General features: G+C 40.4%; 1 protein-coding gene across 1 annotated transcript in view; it reads right to left on the bottom strand.

Annotated features, from left to right (window-relative positions):
* Positions 1 to 16251, bottom strand: part of ITPR1 (inositol 1,4,5-trisphosphate receptor type 1) — a 354118-nt gene that overhangs the window by 145172 nt on the left and 192695 nt on the right. The window contains exons 31-35 of the mRNA XM_055109477.2: positions 13779 to 13904; positions 11054 to 11254; positions 8660 to 8911; positions 5160 to 5285; positions 2461 to 2589 (exon numbers count right to left, since the gene is read on the bottom strand). Of these exons, the coding sequence (XP_054965452.1) occupies positions 2461 to 2589; positions 5160 to 5285; positions 8660 to 8911; positions 11054 to 11254; positions 13779 to 13904 (834 nt within the window). The remainder of the gene's footprint in view (positions 1 to 2460; positions 2590 to 5159; positions 5286 to 8659; positions 8912 to 11053; positions 11255 to 13778; positions 13905 to 16251) is intronic.

Below are 16251 nucleotides of genomic sequence, written 5' to 3'. Positions count from 1 at the left end.
AAAGTTCCTTCCAGACATTATATCCACTGAGTAGAACCCACGTTTTTAATCAGCAAAAACAAACTGATACGTGGATCTCACCTAGAATGCTACTTCTTTATTTCTGGCAAGGTCTTCAATGACATAAAGAGAAATTGGATAGTTACTCTTTATAAATATTCATTTATTATGATGAGTACTTGGAAGTTACATGAGAAGATTTATTCCTTTCCACAAAGGTATATTAAAGTAAGAGTACTCAAACATCCACTGAATCAATTTGACACTGACTTTCCGAGTACATTAAAAAATTATAGTTTTGGTCTCCATTCAAAGGGTAGCTTTGGACCAGCAAGGCAAAGATAGATAGCTGTGTATGCTGCGCTATTCAACTGGTCTTTTCGTTTCAGAGGGGACAACTTGCATAGCCCCTCTAAAAACAGCGGCAGTTAATATAGTAAAGAAAAAAGTATTGAAAACCCCGAAAGAGGTCTCTGAGATGAAAGAAAAAGGAAAGCGTCAGGGGAGAAAGGAAGTCTATTTTAAGAAAATAAAAAAGATTAATTAAAAATTCAGAACCTCCCTGATAAACATGGTTCAGATAATCTCCATTTATTAAGGGCATGCTATGTATGAGACATTTCACATATGATCTCATTCAGGCCTCAGTGAACAATTCTGTGACTTGGAATTACCTTCCCGTCACGCATGAAAAACAAAGGCCCAGCAAGGATAAAAGAAATTATCCAAAAGAAAAGAGAAGTGACGGCAAAGCAGGAAGTCAACTGCAAGAGTCTCTGATGGCAAACCTCCATGCTCTTTCCATGAAGTTCACCTGGGAGCCAGAATCTCATTGCCTTCTTCAGGAAGTACTTTCTGTCCTATTCCCTGCAGCCACCCAAGATAGTAAGCTGTGTTTCTAATAGAGGACAGGAGCAGAGGCAGCCTGGGAAACTGGCAGGGGAAACCTAGGATTTAGTCCCTGAGTTTTGTGGCTGCTTGTTAGCTCTGGAGCTAACTCAAAGGGTCCAATGAGAACGGTCATTTACCCCAAGCACTTCCGGCATGCCAGGCTCTGTGCTAAGCACTTTATACATATTTAGCCTTCACCATCACCCTGTGAAGTAAGCAGTGCATTATCGCCTGCCCTATTAGCCAGTAAGTGCTGGATGTGGGATGAGAACCCAACAGCCCAGCTCAAAGAAAGCAGTGTCTCTTGACTAAATGAATTCCACTGAACCCTATTCCTGGAACACCTGATCTGCTCCTATTTGACACCTCGGTGTACAAAAGATGATTAAATGGATAAGAGTAGCCACCTACTAACTATCCAAATGCAACAGGCAATCTGGTGGGATATGGTTTGGCTGTGTCCCTATCCAAATTTCATCTTGAACTGTAGCTCCCACAATTCCCACATGTTGTGGGAGACACCTGGTGGGAGGTAACCGAATCGTGGGGTGGGTCTTTCCCATGCTGTTCTCATGACAGTGAATGAGTCTCGCATGATCTGATGGTTTTATAAAGGGGAGTTTCCCTGCACAAGTTCTCTTCTCTTGTCTGCTGCCATGTGGGACGTGCCTTTCACCCTCCACCATGACTGTGAGGCCTCCCCAGCCACATGGAACTGTGAGTCCACTAAGCCTTTTTCTTTTGTAATTTGCCCAGTATCAGGTATGTCTTTATCAGCAGCGTGAAAATGGACTAATACAGGTGACATCAGCTCACTCAACCTCCTGGAAGAGCAAAAGGACGTGATGGCTCATCGTCTGCTTTTTTCCTAAAATCCTCCCCTTTCTTCATTCCTGAGTTCCCAAATCGCATCCTGCCTGCATGAAAACTCCTGATCTTGCTCCACCTCTTTTACACCCCATCCTCCATTATTTGTGTTCTCTCCAGGTCCCTTTTCGTTCACCACTTCCTTTTCCTGGCTAAGGCTTCAACCAGCACATGTTTATCTCTGGTCTCTACCACTCTCCTGAGTCTCATTTATTCATTTGTTCAACAAATTAGCAACTCAGTGCCAGTCACAATGCCAGGTACAAGGGACAGAGTACTATATGAGATGACCATGCACATAAGGCATAAATTTGTCCTCATGTAGCTTATAGTCTAACAGAAATAGCACAGGCTACCATTTATTAAAGCACCTACTCTGTGTCAGGCACTGTGCTAGATGTTTTATAAATGTTATCTCTAGGATTGGAGGGCAGGGAAGCAGAAGACTGGAGGACAAAAAAAGCAGAAAAGATTTCAAGGAGAAAATCAACAATTAACAGAACCATCCAGTGTAAGAAAATATCCCCAGGTACTTCTTTACCCAAGAAATCCCATCAAAGCTATCTTCCACCAAGAGAAATATATCTTTTATGAATGCCTTGCAGACCAGTTCATTTACAGTTGCTCACTCCCAAATTCACATCAAGCCCAACTGCAGAAGGTGTATTGTGAACATTCTGCTTGACGTTGGTTATTTCTTACCTGCAAAGTCGTACTCTGGTCTGAGAAGGGAGAGCTGAAGAAAGTAGTAACAATACTCATGACGATTTCGGTGACATACTTCTCCAAAATAGAGTCTGCATGTTTCCTGTCACTAGTGTTGTTACAGGCCTGGAATACAAGTGGGTATGTTAAGCATTACACCAAAACCTACACCAAACATTAAGAAATCTGCGACTCCCTCCTGTGGGTTACTTTTAACAAATGAAAGGTAAAGGCCTGCTGGCCAATATTTCTCCCCTTAAGGAATCATAATAATAAAATATAAATCATGAAAAAAAGAGAAGCAGATCAGCTTGGATATCATGATGCAAAATCACAAACATTAAAATGTGTATGAGACCAACAAGGCCACCGCTTGCAGCTTCCTACGTGTGTCTGGAAAATCCAAAACCCCAAACGGCAGTAAGAAGCACAGTGACTACAGGTGTCTTAAATTTCCCCTAAAAGAAAACTGCTCTCCTGAGTAATCCATTCCTCCATTCTAGGCCATGGTTTCCTCATCCAAATAGTCAAATATGTTACTGAGGTCCTGTGGACCTGACCGTCTCCAATCCTTTTTTTTTTTTTTGAGCTAGAGTCTCACTCTGTCACCCAGGATGGAGTGCTGTGGCATGATCTTGGCCCACTGTGGCCTTCATTTTCCAGGTTCAAGTGATTGTCGTGCCTCAGCCTCCCAAGTAGCTGGGATTACAGGGGCCCACCACCATGCCCAGCTAATTTTTGTATTTTTTTTTTTTTTTAGTAGAGATGGGGTTTCGCCACATTGGCCAGGCTGGTCTCGAACTCCTGGACTCAATGGATCTGCCCACCTAGGCCTCCCAAAGTACTGGGATTACAGGTGTGAGCCACCACGCCTGGCCTGACCATCTCCAATCCTACAACAATCTTCCATTCAATTAAAATCTGACCAATACACAACATTGGTCAAAATAGCAAGCCATATTTCAGAATAACTGACTATACATGTTTTGGGGTGAGGAGACACCTACGATTTCACCCGTACTCTGCTTAATTCTGCTGCCTAGAATAAGATTTGCCATTGAGAGGGTTAGCACATATTTTAAAAATCAAGTTTTATTACTGAATTCATTAGTTCTATAATTTAAGAGATAAAATTGCTTATGCTGAAAAGAATGAATGACATAAAAATCAAGTGTTCTAAGAGACTCTCATGTTCTCACCTTAAAACTAGACAGTCTGAGAACATATTCAAAGAATGAAATTAATAACTGATTTTACAGCATTTCTAAGTAATTTAATGCAAGGATCGGCAAGATCAGGGCCAGTAATTATCTTTATAAATAAAGTTTTAGTGGAACACAGCCAAATCTGCTTGCCATGGCTACTTTCATGCTAGAAGGGCAGAACTGAGTAGTCATGAAAGAGATGAACGGCCCACAAAGCTGAACATATTTACGATCTGGTCCTTTACAGAAAATTTCACAGAGCACTGATTTAAACAAATAAAGCAGGCCTGCCATTCCAAGCCAAAATCCCTAGGCTAATGGGATTAAAAAACTAGGAGGAGTTTGAGATTTTTAAAAAAATATGTCTGTGAAACCAACACCTGACCAAATATTACTAAATACGGTTCTCATTCAGAAGGAAAATAAGTTCTTATAGGCTTCTTGTCTCACACTAGTAATCATACAGTCAAGCAGAAAATACCACATTCTAGGATTCTACAGTGCACCTTTTCCACACCACAATGTTTCTGAAATTGGGATGTATCTGACAATTATCTTCTAAAGAATCTTTTAATCTATCTGCTTGCCAAATTCCACCATCACAAAACTCATTTTAAATCTGTGGTATGCTTTGTTATGTGGCAGTCTTGTGGCTTTAGCATGAATATTAGGCTCAGTGCAAAACCAAATCAAGTATCTTAAGGCCACTCTTGAGGCTGAGCCAGGAAAGCAGTAAATGGAAGTGAAGAGCTTTGCAGAATCCTCAAGTTCAGACTGCAGGAGACAAATGCTCAAGCTCAGGGAAGTGCCCTTCAAGCACAGACATATTACCAAGGAAAATAAATCCTTATAAATTGAATTTTAATATGCCCAGGTTATCATTCACCAACCAATCCACAGGGGTGACATCAAAACCAGAAATAACCTCTCTTCCCTGCAGCTTGATAAATAACATCCATTCTTGGCTAAGAGCAAAAGGTAGGAAGAATGGCCAGGTGTGGTGACTAACGCTTATAATCCTAGCACTTTGGGAGGCTGAGGTGGGCAGATCATTTGAGGTCAGGAGTTCAAGACCAGCCTGGCCAACATGATGAAACCCTGTTTCTACTAAAAATACAAAAATTAGCCAGGCATGGTGGCAGGTGCCTGTAATCCCAGCTACTCAGGAGGCTGAGGCAGGATAATTGCTTGAGCCCAGGAGGCAGAGGTTGCAGTGAACTGAGATTGTGCCACTGCACTCCAGCCTAGATAACAGAGCAAGACTCCATCTCAAAAAAAAAAAAAAAAAAAAAAAAAGGAAGAAAGGATACATGAGAAGAAAGTCACAAGTGCCTCCTCATGCCACGGATTAGAGTAGAAATGATGCAGCTGTTTTCTTCATGTGTGCACAAAGATGCTACACACACATACACACACACACACACACACACACACACACACACACACCTCTCTCACTCTCCAACTCTGCCTCCTCAGTTCCAAAAGCCTTACCCTGCAGATGTCTACAAGGAAATTCTCAAACAATTTCCACATGTGATTGCTGGTATAAATCTCCTTCATTTCCACCTCTGTATCCACATAGCAGTGATTCAGGAAGTTAATGTATGCAATTTTAACCTGCAAGATAGAAAGAAGCTTTTCTGAAAAACCATCTTGGTGTGTATGGAACTCATTAGCTGCTTCAACTTCACAGCAAGGACCGATGAAAATGGTCATCCCATTCCCCACTGCCAAGTCTTACTTCTATGATTTTCTGACATTTGAAATTCACAATTATGAAATCCAAAACCATAAAGCTTTTGGAAGAGAATATTTTCATGACCTCAAGGTAAAGAATGAGGCAAAACCTCTGACCACAGAACAGGGACAAGTTTGACTACTTGAAATTAAGAATTTCTGTGCATAAAAAGGCACCATTCAAGAGGTAAATGGGCCCAAGTTGGGACAAGATATCTGCAAGGCGTGTACCAATGAAGAATGCCCCTAGATCTGTGCTTATATGATAGACACCCCCAGAGAAAAGGTAAGCAAAAAACTGGATCAGATATTTCTTAAAGGAATATCAAATGTCAAAAAAAAAAACAAACCACACGGCAAGGGGCTCAACTTCAATTAGGAAGCAAGGACATAGAAATTAAAACCACTACGGTTAATGAAAACGTGTCTATACAAAATCCTGTACACAAGTGTGCACAGCAGCATTATTCACAATAGTCAAAAAGCGGAAACAATCCAAATCCCCATCAACTGACTGATGGACACAAAACGTGGTGTATGTATAGAATAGAAAATTACTCAGCAACATAAAGGAACGAAGTGCTGATACATGCTACAACTTGTGTGAGCCTTGAGAAAAATCATGTAGGTGACAAAATCCAGTCATAAAAGACCGCATGTGTATGATTCCATGAAATGTCTCAAATAGGCAAATCCATATATTCAGAAAGACAATCAGTTGCCTAGGATTAGGGGGGTTGGCAGGAAATGGGAAGTGACTGCTAATGGGCATGGGGTTTCTTTTTGGGGTGATGAAAATATTCTGTAACTAAATTGTGATGGTGATTGCACAACTCTGCGAATATATTAAAAACCACTCAATTGTACACTTTAAACAAGTGAATCATACCTGTAAATATCTCCATGAAGCTTCTAAAAATTAAGCTGGTATGCGATACTATTATACAACCATCAAATTGAAAAAAATAATAAAGGATCTGATGATAGCAAATGTTAGCAGGGTTGGGAGGAGGAATGGTAAATGGAGCAACCATGCTGAAAACAACTGGACTGTATCACATCAAATTGAAGAAATGCACCTCCTGTGATCCAGCACTTCCACTTCTGACTATCCACACACCCTGGACGGAAGTGTACACATGTGGGCCAGGATGTATGCACAATCCTAACAGCCAAAAGCTGGAAACAACTAAAATGAGCATCAATAGAAGAATGAAAAACCTATCATGGTGCCACAATAGAAAGGAACGCTCCAAAGCAAAGGAAATGAACGCAGCTACATGTCAGGGTGGATCAACCTTAACAACACAGAGCTAAACTTAAAAAGGCATGGAATGATACACAGAAGAAGTCCAAAACCTCACAAAACTAAACTATATTGTTGAGGGATGTATACAGAAAAGCAACTGCAGGATTACATAAAAATCAGCTTGTGGTTACCCTCAGGAGACAGCCCTTGGGGGAGGTGAGGACAGGAAAGGGGAATGGGGGAGGTTTTTGCATATTTCTTGACCTGGGTGGCAGTTACAAAGCTGTTCTCTTTATAATCGTTCTATCGTTCTTGTAGCATACAATTGAGTTTATGTACTTATTTGCACTTCCGTTGTATTTCAAATAAAAAAGAGTAAAAAACAAACTAATGCTTGTTATAACACTATGCTTCTCTCATCCCTAATACTAGTCATAACTCTACCTTCTTTATCCATAACAAGTGAACTGTAAATTAAAACTATGTTGAAATGACCATTTTCACCTGCCAGATATATGAGAACCCAAAAGTGTGGTAACATACCCTGGCCAAGACTGTGAAAAGAATGCAATCTCATTGTTTTCTTATTACAGCAATTAATTATTCATTATTATCTCATTATATCATAAATTAGTACCACACTTACAAAGGGCCATGACAGTACATCTACACAATGGAATTTTATGCAACTGTAAAAAAAAATCTGGCATCTTTTTATGAATTGATATGAAAAGAAGTTACAGTGTTAAGGTACAGAATAGTATACCTAGAGTATCATCTTCTGCATTTACAAAAAGGGGGTGGGGAAGTAAAGTATATATACTGTATGTGTTTATGTGCAAAATTCGAGAAAAATACACAAGAACATAATAAATTATTTTCTGTAGGGTGGTGGGAAAACAGATTATAAGACTTTTCGTGGTTTACCCCTTTACAGTCTTTGATATTTGAACTTTTCAAAGAGTATGGTCAGGTACTGACTAATGACATTTTGGTCAACGATGAGTCTCATACATAACAGTGACCCATAAGATTATAATACCCAATTTTTACTGGACCTTTTCAATGTTTACATAGACAAATATAATTGTGTTATAATTGCCTTCAGTACTGAGACAGTCACATGTTGTGCATGTTTGTAGCCTGGGAGCAAGAGGCTGTACCATATAGCCGAGGTGTGTAGCAGGCTATGCCATCTAGGTTTGTGTAAGTGCGCTGTATGATGTTTGCACAATGAGGAAATCACCGAAGAACGCATTTCTCAAAAGATATCCCCACCACTAAGCGACACATGACTGTTTTTAGCTTTTCAAAATAACCTAAAAACATAATATATATGATATATGTCATATATATTTAATGTAATATAAATGTGTACTACAAACTAATATTACACATTGTAAAACATACAATACATACTTTATAATATACTTTATATGATATATCATAAATATATACTTTATAATCCAGTTTTTCATTACTAATCAATATAATCTATGAGTAGGAAAAAAGGCAGCCTGGAAGGGTTAACTTCAAAACTTAGGTATTCATTATTATTTTTTTTAATTGATTGTCTGTAGTTCCTAAATTTTTTATAATGGCCATTATTTCTGTAATAAGGGTTTTTGTTTTAAAGAATTAACTTACTAAGTCTTACATTCATATGAACTAGATCTCAACCTACTCTTCGTCACATTTCTGAAAAGTTCATTCAGGTCATATCCCCTTTGCTCAACAGGCTAAATTACTCCCACAGAGCTGACGCTTTTTTCCTCACTGTTCTTAAAGATACAGAAGGAACGACTAACTTCTCCCGTGTTCCTTTCATGCAAAATCAATGCTCGAGAAAATGTTTTAGGGAACTGAAATCCCACTACAAAATGAGCTGCAGCTTTCAGAACCGTGAGGGCTCCCCCAGGCCAGCCACCACCACGTCTCCCAGTGAGCCACGACTGCACACACCACACAGCAACGAGAAGGGCACAGCCAGGCTGGGCTCGCTCACCTCAGGGATGCAGTCCTCGTGGGTCACCACGCGAACGATGTCATCCAGCGGGAGCAGGGAGTTGCACTTGATCTCTGTGTAGACGTTCTTACCCTCCGTGCACACAGCCAGGAGCTCGACCAAGTGGATGTGGTACATGAGAGGGCTGTTCTCATCCATCCGATCTCGCTCTGACCGCATCATCTGGATCAGAGTCTGGAAAGAGGCTCTGTCGTTGTAGAACACAAGGACATCCTCTCCCGAATTGACCAGCTACATAAAGAACAGGGTGGGTTTAGATTACAAGCTTGCAGGGGTGGGGCAGCATGAAAAAAATCTATTCACAGAGGAAGAGAGAGGTTCTGTTAGCATTTATCTTCCCAAATCAGTCTTACCTATTTTGACTTCATTCATTTATATAACTGAACAACTAGAAATCTTCAGCATCATAATTTTAGTCCACAGATACAGAAATACCACACTGGCCCTAGAAAGCTATTAGGGGAAGAGAAAGCCTGCATACCAGCATTAATGTATCAAGTGGAAATAGAGATTGCAAGCTTGCACTGGCATTTCCAAACCTACCGATTAGGCTATGATATTTCTTTTTAAATGTTTCCATCTTATTTATTTTTTTGACATGGAATTTCGCTCTTGTTGCCCAGGCTGGAGTGCAATGCCGCGATCTCAGCTCACCGCAACCTCCGCCTCCTGGGTTGGTTCAAGTGATTCTCCTGCCTCAGCCTCCTGAGTAGCTGGGATTACAGGGATGCACCACCACGCCTGGCTAATTCTGTATTTTTAGTAGAGACGGGGTTTCCCCATGTTGGCTAGGCTGGTCTCGAACTCTCAACCTCAGATGATCCACCCAACTCGGCCTCCCAAAGTGCTGGGATTATAGGTGTGAGCCAGTGTGCCCTGCCTCCATCTTATTTTTATGCTTTACAATGTATCCCCTTTACAATTCTTTCATCTACCATCTTATCTCTTCAATCACAAATTACTTTTAATTAAGATATGCCTTCCTCTCCATACTTACTCTTCAAAAAGTTGAGGCATTCCTGTTTATAACTTGTCCCCTAAGATGAGGCTTCTTGCAAATCTATTTAAGAATAAATCGGTTTCATCAGCAGTACATGAAGTACAAAAAACCCAGAAAGGGCTGGCACAGAAGTCAAAATAAACATGGTCAATACTTACTAATGACTAACCTTTATGAGCTCTAATGATTAGATGCCAGATACCAAGATAAACTCTTTAGACGAACTTCCTAACCTCATTGTATCTCAGTTTCTTCATCTGTGAAACCAGGACAAATACAATAGCTAACTCACAGTGCTATGTAGATTAAATAATTTATTATAGACAAACTGCTTAGGACTGTGCCTAGAGTATGACAGGCTTCCAAAAAGTGTTAGGCATTAATGTCACCATTATCTCATTTGCCCCACATATCAACTCTTTAAAGTGAAATCTGCTCTATCTTCATGTTATAGAAAAGCTCACTGAGGAGTTGAAAGGTCAAGTAATGTATCTCATGGCACCCTTCAGTGAAGGGGTTCAGGTGACATTTGTATCCCAGGTTGAGCCAACTCTCTCTTTTTTTTTTTTTCTAAGAGACAATGTCTCACTCTGTTGCCCAGGCTGGAGTGCAGTGGGTGCCATCATAGCTCACTGCAACATCAAAATCCTGGGCTCAAGGGATCTTCCTCTGTAACTGGGATTATGGGCACATGCCACTACACCCAGCTAATTTTTAAAATTTTTTGTAGAAACAAGGGTCTTACTATGTTGCCCAGGCTGGTCCCGTACTCCTGGCCTCAAGTGATGCTCCTGCCTCAGCCTCCCAAAGAGCTGGGATTACAGGCGTGAGCCACAACGTTGGCCCCAACTCTTAATCACACTACCCTCCCTGCCAATGGAACCATATACGTAGACAAGATTGTAAATCAAAGTGAATTCATAATAAACCAAGTAAGGCTTTTCCTTGATTCCACAGACCAACTGCTCCTCAAAAAGCATCAGGCAAAATTTTTTCCATCTAATTAATTAGGTGAATAATTTTTAAAATTCATTAATCCACAAGAATGGAAGCTGTTCTGGCTCACTGGGTCCTGACTACATTTTATCTCCATTCCCTATAATTCAGTTCCTTATTCCTCTTTCTGTCCCCTGTCAGAAAAATCCAAGCCATCCTTCCTTAAATTGGTTGCTATGAAATATCAGATCAGATTCTTGCCTATAACTACAACTTAAGCTCACACAAGAGATGACACAGACATATGCACACACAATTACTTTCTGTCCTTCTGTATGGCTCCTGAAGAGGGTGCAAGTTCATACAGATAAGATTAAATAATTTTAAAATTTCTACAGAACACCAGATGGAGGTATACAGAAATATATAACAATCACCTCGGCCATAACCATGTCTTGGCATTTTTTAATAAATTTCCCTTCTGCCTTGACAATTGTCTGTAAGAACTTTATATACTGGACATTCCGACCGTGAGTCTCTATGCAGTGAACGAAGTGCTGAACAACTCTCTCGTTGATCTCACTGCAAAGCTGGAAATTGTTCATGAAGATGTGCTGCATGGTTACCGCCTCCAGGATCTGGCACAAGAGTGAGGAAAAGAGCACAGGGACAAGTCAAAAAGCTGACAGAACAGATTAAAAAGTGAGAAAAAGAAGAGTCCACTGAAACACACACAAGGGAAGCATTTAAACCCATGAAGATATGTTTCTCTCATTCTTGCTTCTGTACTACCTTCTTTTTTAGTAAGCTTTTTTCACTGACATATAAATAAACATACAGAAAAGTAAACAACTCATTAGCATTCAGCTGAATAGATTATAAAGGGACCTTGAACACCCAGATCAAGAAACAAAACAGGTCTCCTTTATGCCTTATCTCACAATTTAACTACTATTTTGACGTATATAACCAGGTTAGTTTTGCCTGTTCTTAAACCTCTTGCACTCTTTTTCACTGATATGTAAGTTCCATTGCATGAATATATGACAATATCTTTATTCTATGGTGGAAGGGCATTTGGAGTAGGATCCAGTTTTAATAGATAGTAACATTACTAGTATTATAAATACTAGAGTTGCTGTGAACATTCTTACACATGTCTTCTGGTGAACTTAAACCCATACTTCTTTTGGATCTAAGAACAGAATTGCTGGGTCACAAAGTATGAGTATGTTTGGCTTCAGAAGATACTGACAGCTTTCAAAAGATGTTAACAAGTTGCATTCTACATTCCAGCTGTTCCTATCCTTGCCAACACTTAGTATTGTCAGTCTTTTAAATTTTAGCCACATCTTATTGTGGCTAAACATAACTTAATTTGCATTTCTCTGATGTCTAATCATGTTGAACACTTTGTCACATTTATTGGCCATTTGGATATCCTCTCCAACAGGGTGTCTGTTCAAGTTTTTTGCCTTTACGTTCTTACTTACTTATTTATTTATTTGAGATAGAGTCTTGCTCTGTCACCCAGGCTGGAATGCAGTGGTGCAATCTTGGCTCACTGCAACCTCCACCTCCTGAGTTGAAGCTATTCTCCTGCCTCAGCCTCCAAGTAGCTGGAATTACAGGTGCTCACCATCACACCCAACTAATTTTTGTATTTTTAATAGAGATAAGGTTTCACCATGTTGGCCAGGCTGGTCTCAAACTCCTGATCTCAAGTGATCCGCCTGCCTTGGCCTCCCAAAGTGCTGGGATTACAGGCGTGAGCCACCACGCCTGGCCTATTTTTAAAAGAAGGTCAACTTTTTCCTTAGTGACTTTTTTGAGTGTGTTATGTACATTCTGGATATGAATTCTTTGTTGAGAACGTGCATTGCAAATGTCTTTTACTCTCTGCCTCCCCTTTGGATGCTCTTAATGGTGTCAGTGGACAAACAGAAGTTCTTAAAAGAAGGCCCATTTATCAATTTTCAAAAATAGTGTTCTTTGCATACCTTGTAAGAAAATTTTGCTTACCACACGGCCATGAAGATTCTCATGTTACCTTCTAGAAGGCTTATTTTTCACTTTTTACCCACAGTTATTGAGTTTTATATTTGGGGTGAGGTGGTGGCTTTAATCTTTTTATCTTTTGACTTTTCTTTCTCTTAACATGACACTGAGGGAACACAGGTTGAGTATCCCTTATCCAAAATGCTTGGGAGCACAAGGGTTTCACATTTTGGATTTGGGAATATTTGCATTATAGTCTGCTGGTTGAGCATCCTAAATCCAAACATCTAAAATATGAAATGCTCCAATGAGTGTTTGCTTTGAGCATCACACTGGCACTCAAAAGTTTTGAATTTTGGAGTATTTCAGATTTCAGATTTTCAGATCTGGGATGCTCAACCTATATTATCCTACAATCCAGCAATCCTTTTTCTGGAAAGTGTTAGCAGTACTACTGAGTGAGTGAGTGTGTGCATGCACAAAGATGTCCTTTGCAGTATTGTTTACAAAGTTAAAAATCAGAAATTGCCTAACTGTCCATTAATATGAGAATGTTTTTTTAAAAGTTACAGCCATTCTATGGAATGTCATTTAGCCATCAAAAGAATGAGAAAAATTTATATCTCTCTGATTTGCAAAGGCATCCATAATGTGTTAAGTGAAAAAAGCAGAACACAAGACAATGCATAGAGTGTGGCATCATTTTTCTTTACAAAACCTATAATACATTTAGTATACTTCTAGAAATATATTTAACAAACTAAGATGTATTACAGATATGTTTGATATGGAAATATGATATATGTATACATAGCCACAGAAAACTTTATGCATGACCTCAGTAGGAGGTGGCAGGAGAGACATTTAGCACTTCTGTATTGCTGAAGTTTGATACAATGAAGGACTTGACTAGGAAAATATAGACACGTATCTTACTTTATGCATCTCACTTTCCTCCTTTTCCCCTCCCCAACTCCTGCCATCTCATCCCCAAAAGATGAGTGTTTATGTCCTCCTGATAAGTGATGAAAATGTTCCCCTTTGGAATGAATGTTGCATTATAACAAGCCCCAGAAGCCACAACAGCCAAAGAACAAGCTGTTCCTCCTCCCTCTTCCCTGCCCTCCTCCCTCTACAGATTTGCAGATTGGCCTCAAGTCTTACCCCTGGGTTGAGAAACAGGTTTATGTGTTTATGTAGCAAAGCTTGATTCTGCTGGTTGCCTGCACAGAAATTCTGCAAAAATTCATGAGCCAGCCTCATTATCTCTTGCATCTTGGTATCTTCGGCCTGTGTGGGAGGAGACAGATGAAAGCACTGATTGCTGGGCCAGGAGACCAGCTTCTCCTATACCCAACACCTCCTGCTAACGTGGGAGTCAGAAGGTGTTTGCTGGGGACCTGTTGTGGGTAAATATTGAGGGGCTGCACCGCTGATGCTGAAAAGAAGCCAGTAACTTGTCTGTGCTCATGGATGAAAGTGAAGATCTTATTTGGGTGGGAGGGAGCACTGCAGAGTGAAGGCTAATAGAAGGCATCCACGAGTCCATTATCCAGCAAGGACTGAAACTTCTGAACCCCCTACTTCTAAAGACAGGGACGGGCTGGGCACAGTGGCTCATACCTGTAATCCCACCCCTTTGGGTGGATCACTTGAGGGCAGGAGTTTGAGAACAGCCTGGCCAACATAGTGAGACCCCCATCTCTAACAAAAAATAAAAATAATAAAAATTTTAAAAATAAACAAAAACAGGGACTGACAACAGAACTGGGGCTGACTTCCTCACTGATGCTGAGCAGTCATTTTCCCTATTGGGTTCACCTTTTTAAGTTGTCCGACCTATTAGACATTAACTTTTGCCATCAGCTCACACGGCAAAGTGGAAATCTCCTGAGATTATACATTAGAGCGACTGTGCCTGCCATAACTCCTTTATCATCTCAAGTACAATTTTTAACCTCAGACTTAATTTTCCCATCGGCAAAATGGGGATAATACCCTCCCTGGCATTTCACATGGTTGGATTATGTGATTCATACATTAATAGCATAAACTCAGTATTTTAGAGTTAAATATTCCGTAATAAGCCAATTCTATAAAACCCATGGCCATTTTGTCCAATTCTAAACAAGCAAACATTTAAGAGAGTAAAAACAGAACAAGAATTTCCAAACTGGAAATCATCCTTCATATTCTTACAGCCCACAATAGTCTTCCTAAGTCTTCACAGCCATCACCTCATTTCAGAGGCAAGAGAGGATAGCAGGTAGGAATGCAGGTCCCCAAACCTGACTGCGTTACTCTTATCCCAGATCTCCAACTTCCTGGCTGTGTGACCTGGAGCACATTTCTTAGCCTCTCAGTGTCGCTGTTTACTCATCCATGAAAAGGAGATAACAAAAGTGCACACATCATGTGATTGTTATGAAGATTAAATGAGAAAAGTCACATGAAGTGCTTAGACAGTGATTACTCTGTAAAAGTTAGCTTTTGGTTCCGGGCTAGACTGAGGTCAGCAAACTTTTTCTTAAAGGGCAAGGCAGCACATACTTTGGGCTTTGTGGGTAGAGAGGGAGTATCAAGGACATTATGTAGGTACTTATGTGACTATTTTAAAATGTAATAACCATTCTTAGCTGATATGCTGTTCAAAACAGGTGGTGGATTAGATTCGGCCCATGCCTGTAGTTTGCTAACCCCTGGTCTAGAAAAATAACTCTGTGACAAAACAGAGTTGTGGGAGGAAGGTGACCTCCCAGCTTTGACAATCAAACCAAAACAGAGGAGAATTTACAAGGACATTAATAGCAAGTCCCAGGACAACATAACGGGGATTACACTTGTCCCTTATTAACAGGAGGAGTGGTGAACCTTCTAGCTCTAAGAAATCAGAGGGCTTGGGACAGACAGCCACTGCTGGTTGACAGCTGTAACCTTAAATAGTTCCACACACCTCCAATCCTTCCGTATAAAAGGAATCTGCTGGTGCACAAGCTAAGTGAAGAACCTTTGTGGTGTGAAGTGGATTTTTCCAAGGAAAGCAAGCCCCAAAGACATCAAGTCACAAGAGATTACCTGTGGGGGATTCCTCCACTGTTCTTTGGAAGTCTGTGCCCATCCAAAAGCAAACAAAAGCGTGCACATGTACACACACAGATACACACACACATGATATTCTTCCTTTGAGTCACCAATTCCAACCACATCTGGTTACCTGTAGATTAAGCCTGCTCTATGAAGGCATAACTCTCATTAGGGAAACTGATGATATTACGAGACAACACTATGGTCAGCAAATGACCCCCTCGCATTCCTTACACACAAGGAAGTAGATCAGCTTGTTGGTTCTAGTCTAAATGACAGGCAAAGTTTGGATGATAATGCACACCTGTATCAACTACAAGTTAGCTAGGTATTATACCTACGACAGGGATTAAGCTTGGACTTTATTCATAGCTACTGAAAGGCCTGACCTGCCCAATTCATATGGTCCCCATGACTGAGGAGGAGGATCCTTTCATAGGAAATTTCCTGGAGTAGAAGGCGACAGGCATAGGGAAGGCAGCAGGCCCCCGATCCACAGTGAAGTGGAGCCAGCGTCACTCTACACAGCGGTGCCATCCATGCAAGTTAATGA

This window comes from Pan paniscus, chromosome 2 (genome assembly GCF_029289425.2).
Source record: "Pan paniscus chromosome 2, NHGRI_mPanPan1-v2.0_pri, whole genome shotgun sequence".
Classification (NCBI taxonomy): Eukaryota; Metazoa; Chordata; class Mammalia; order Primates; family Hominidae; genus Pan; species Pan paniscus.
Note: the sequence above shows the minus strand (reverse complement) of the source record. Positions and strands in the feature narration are given on the sequence as shown.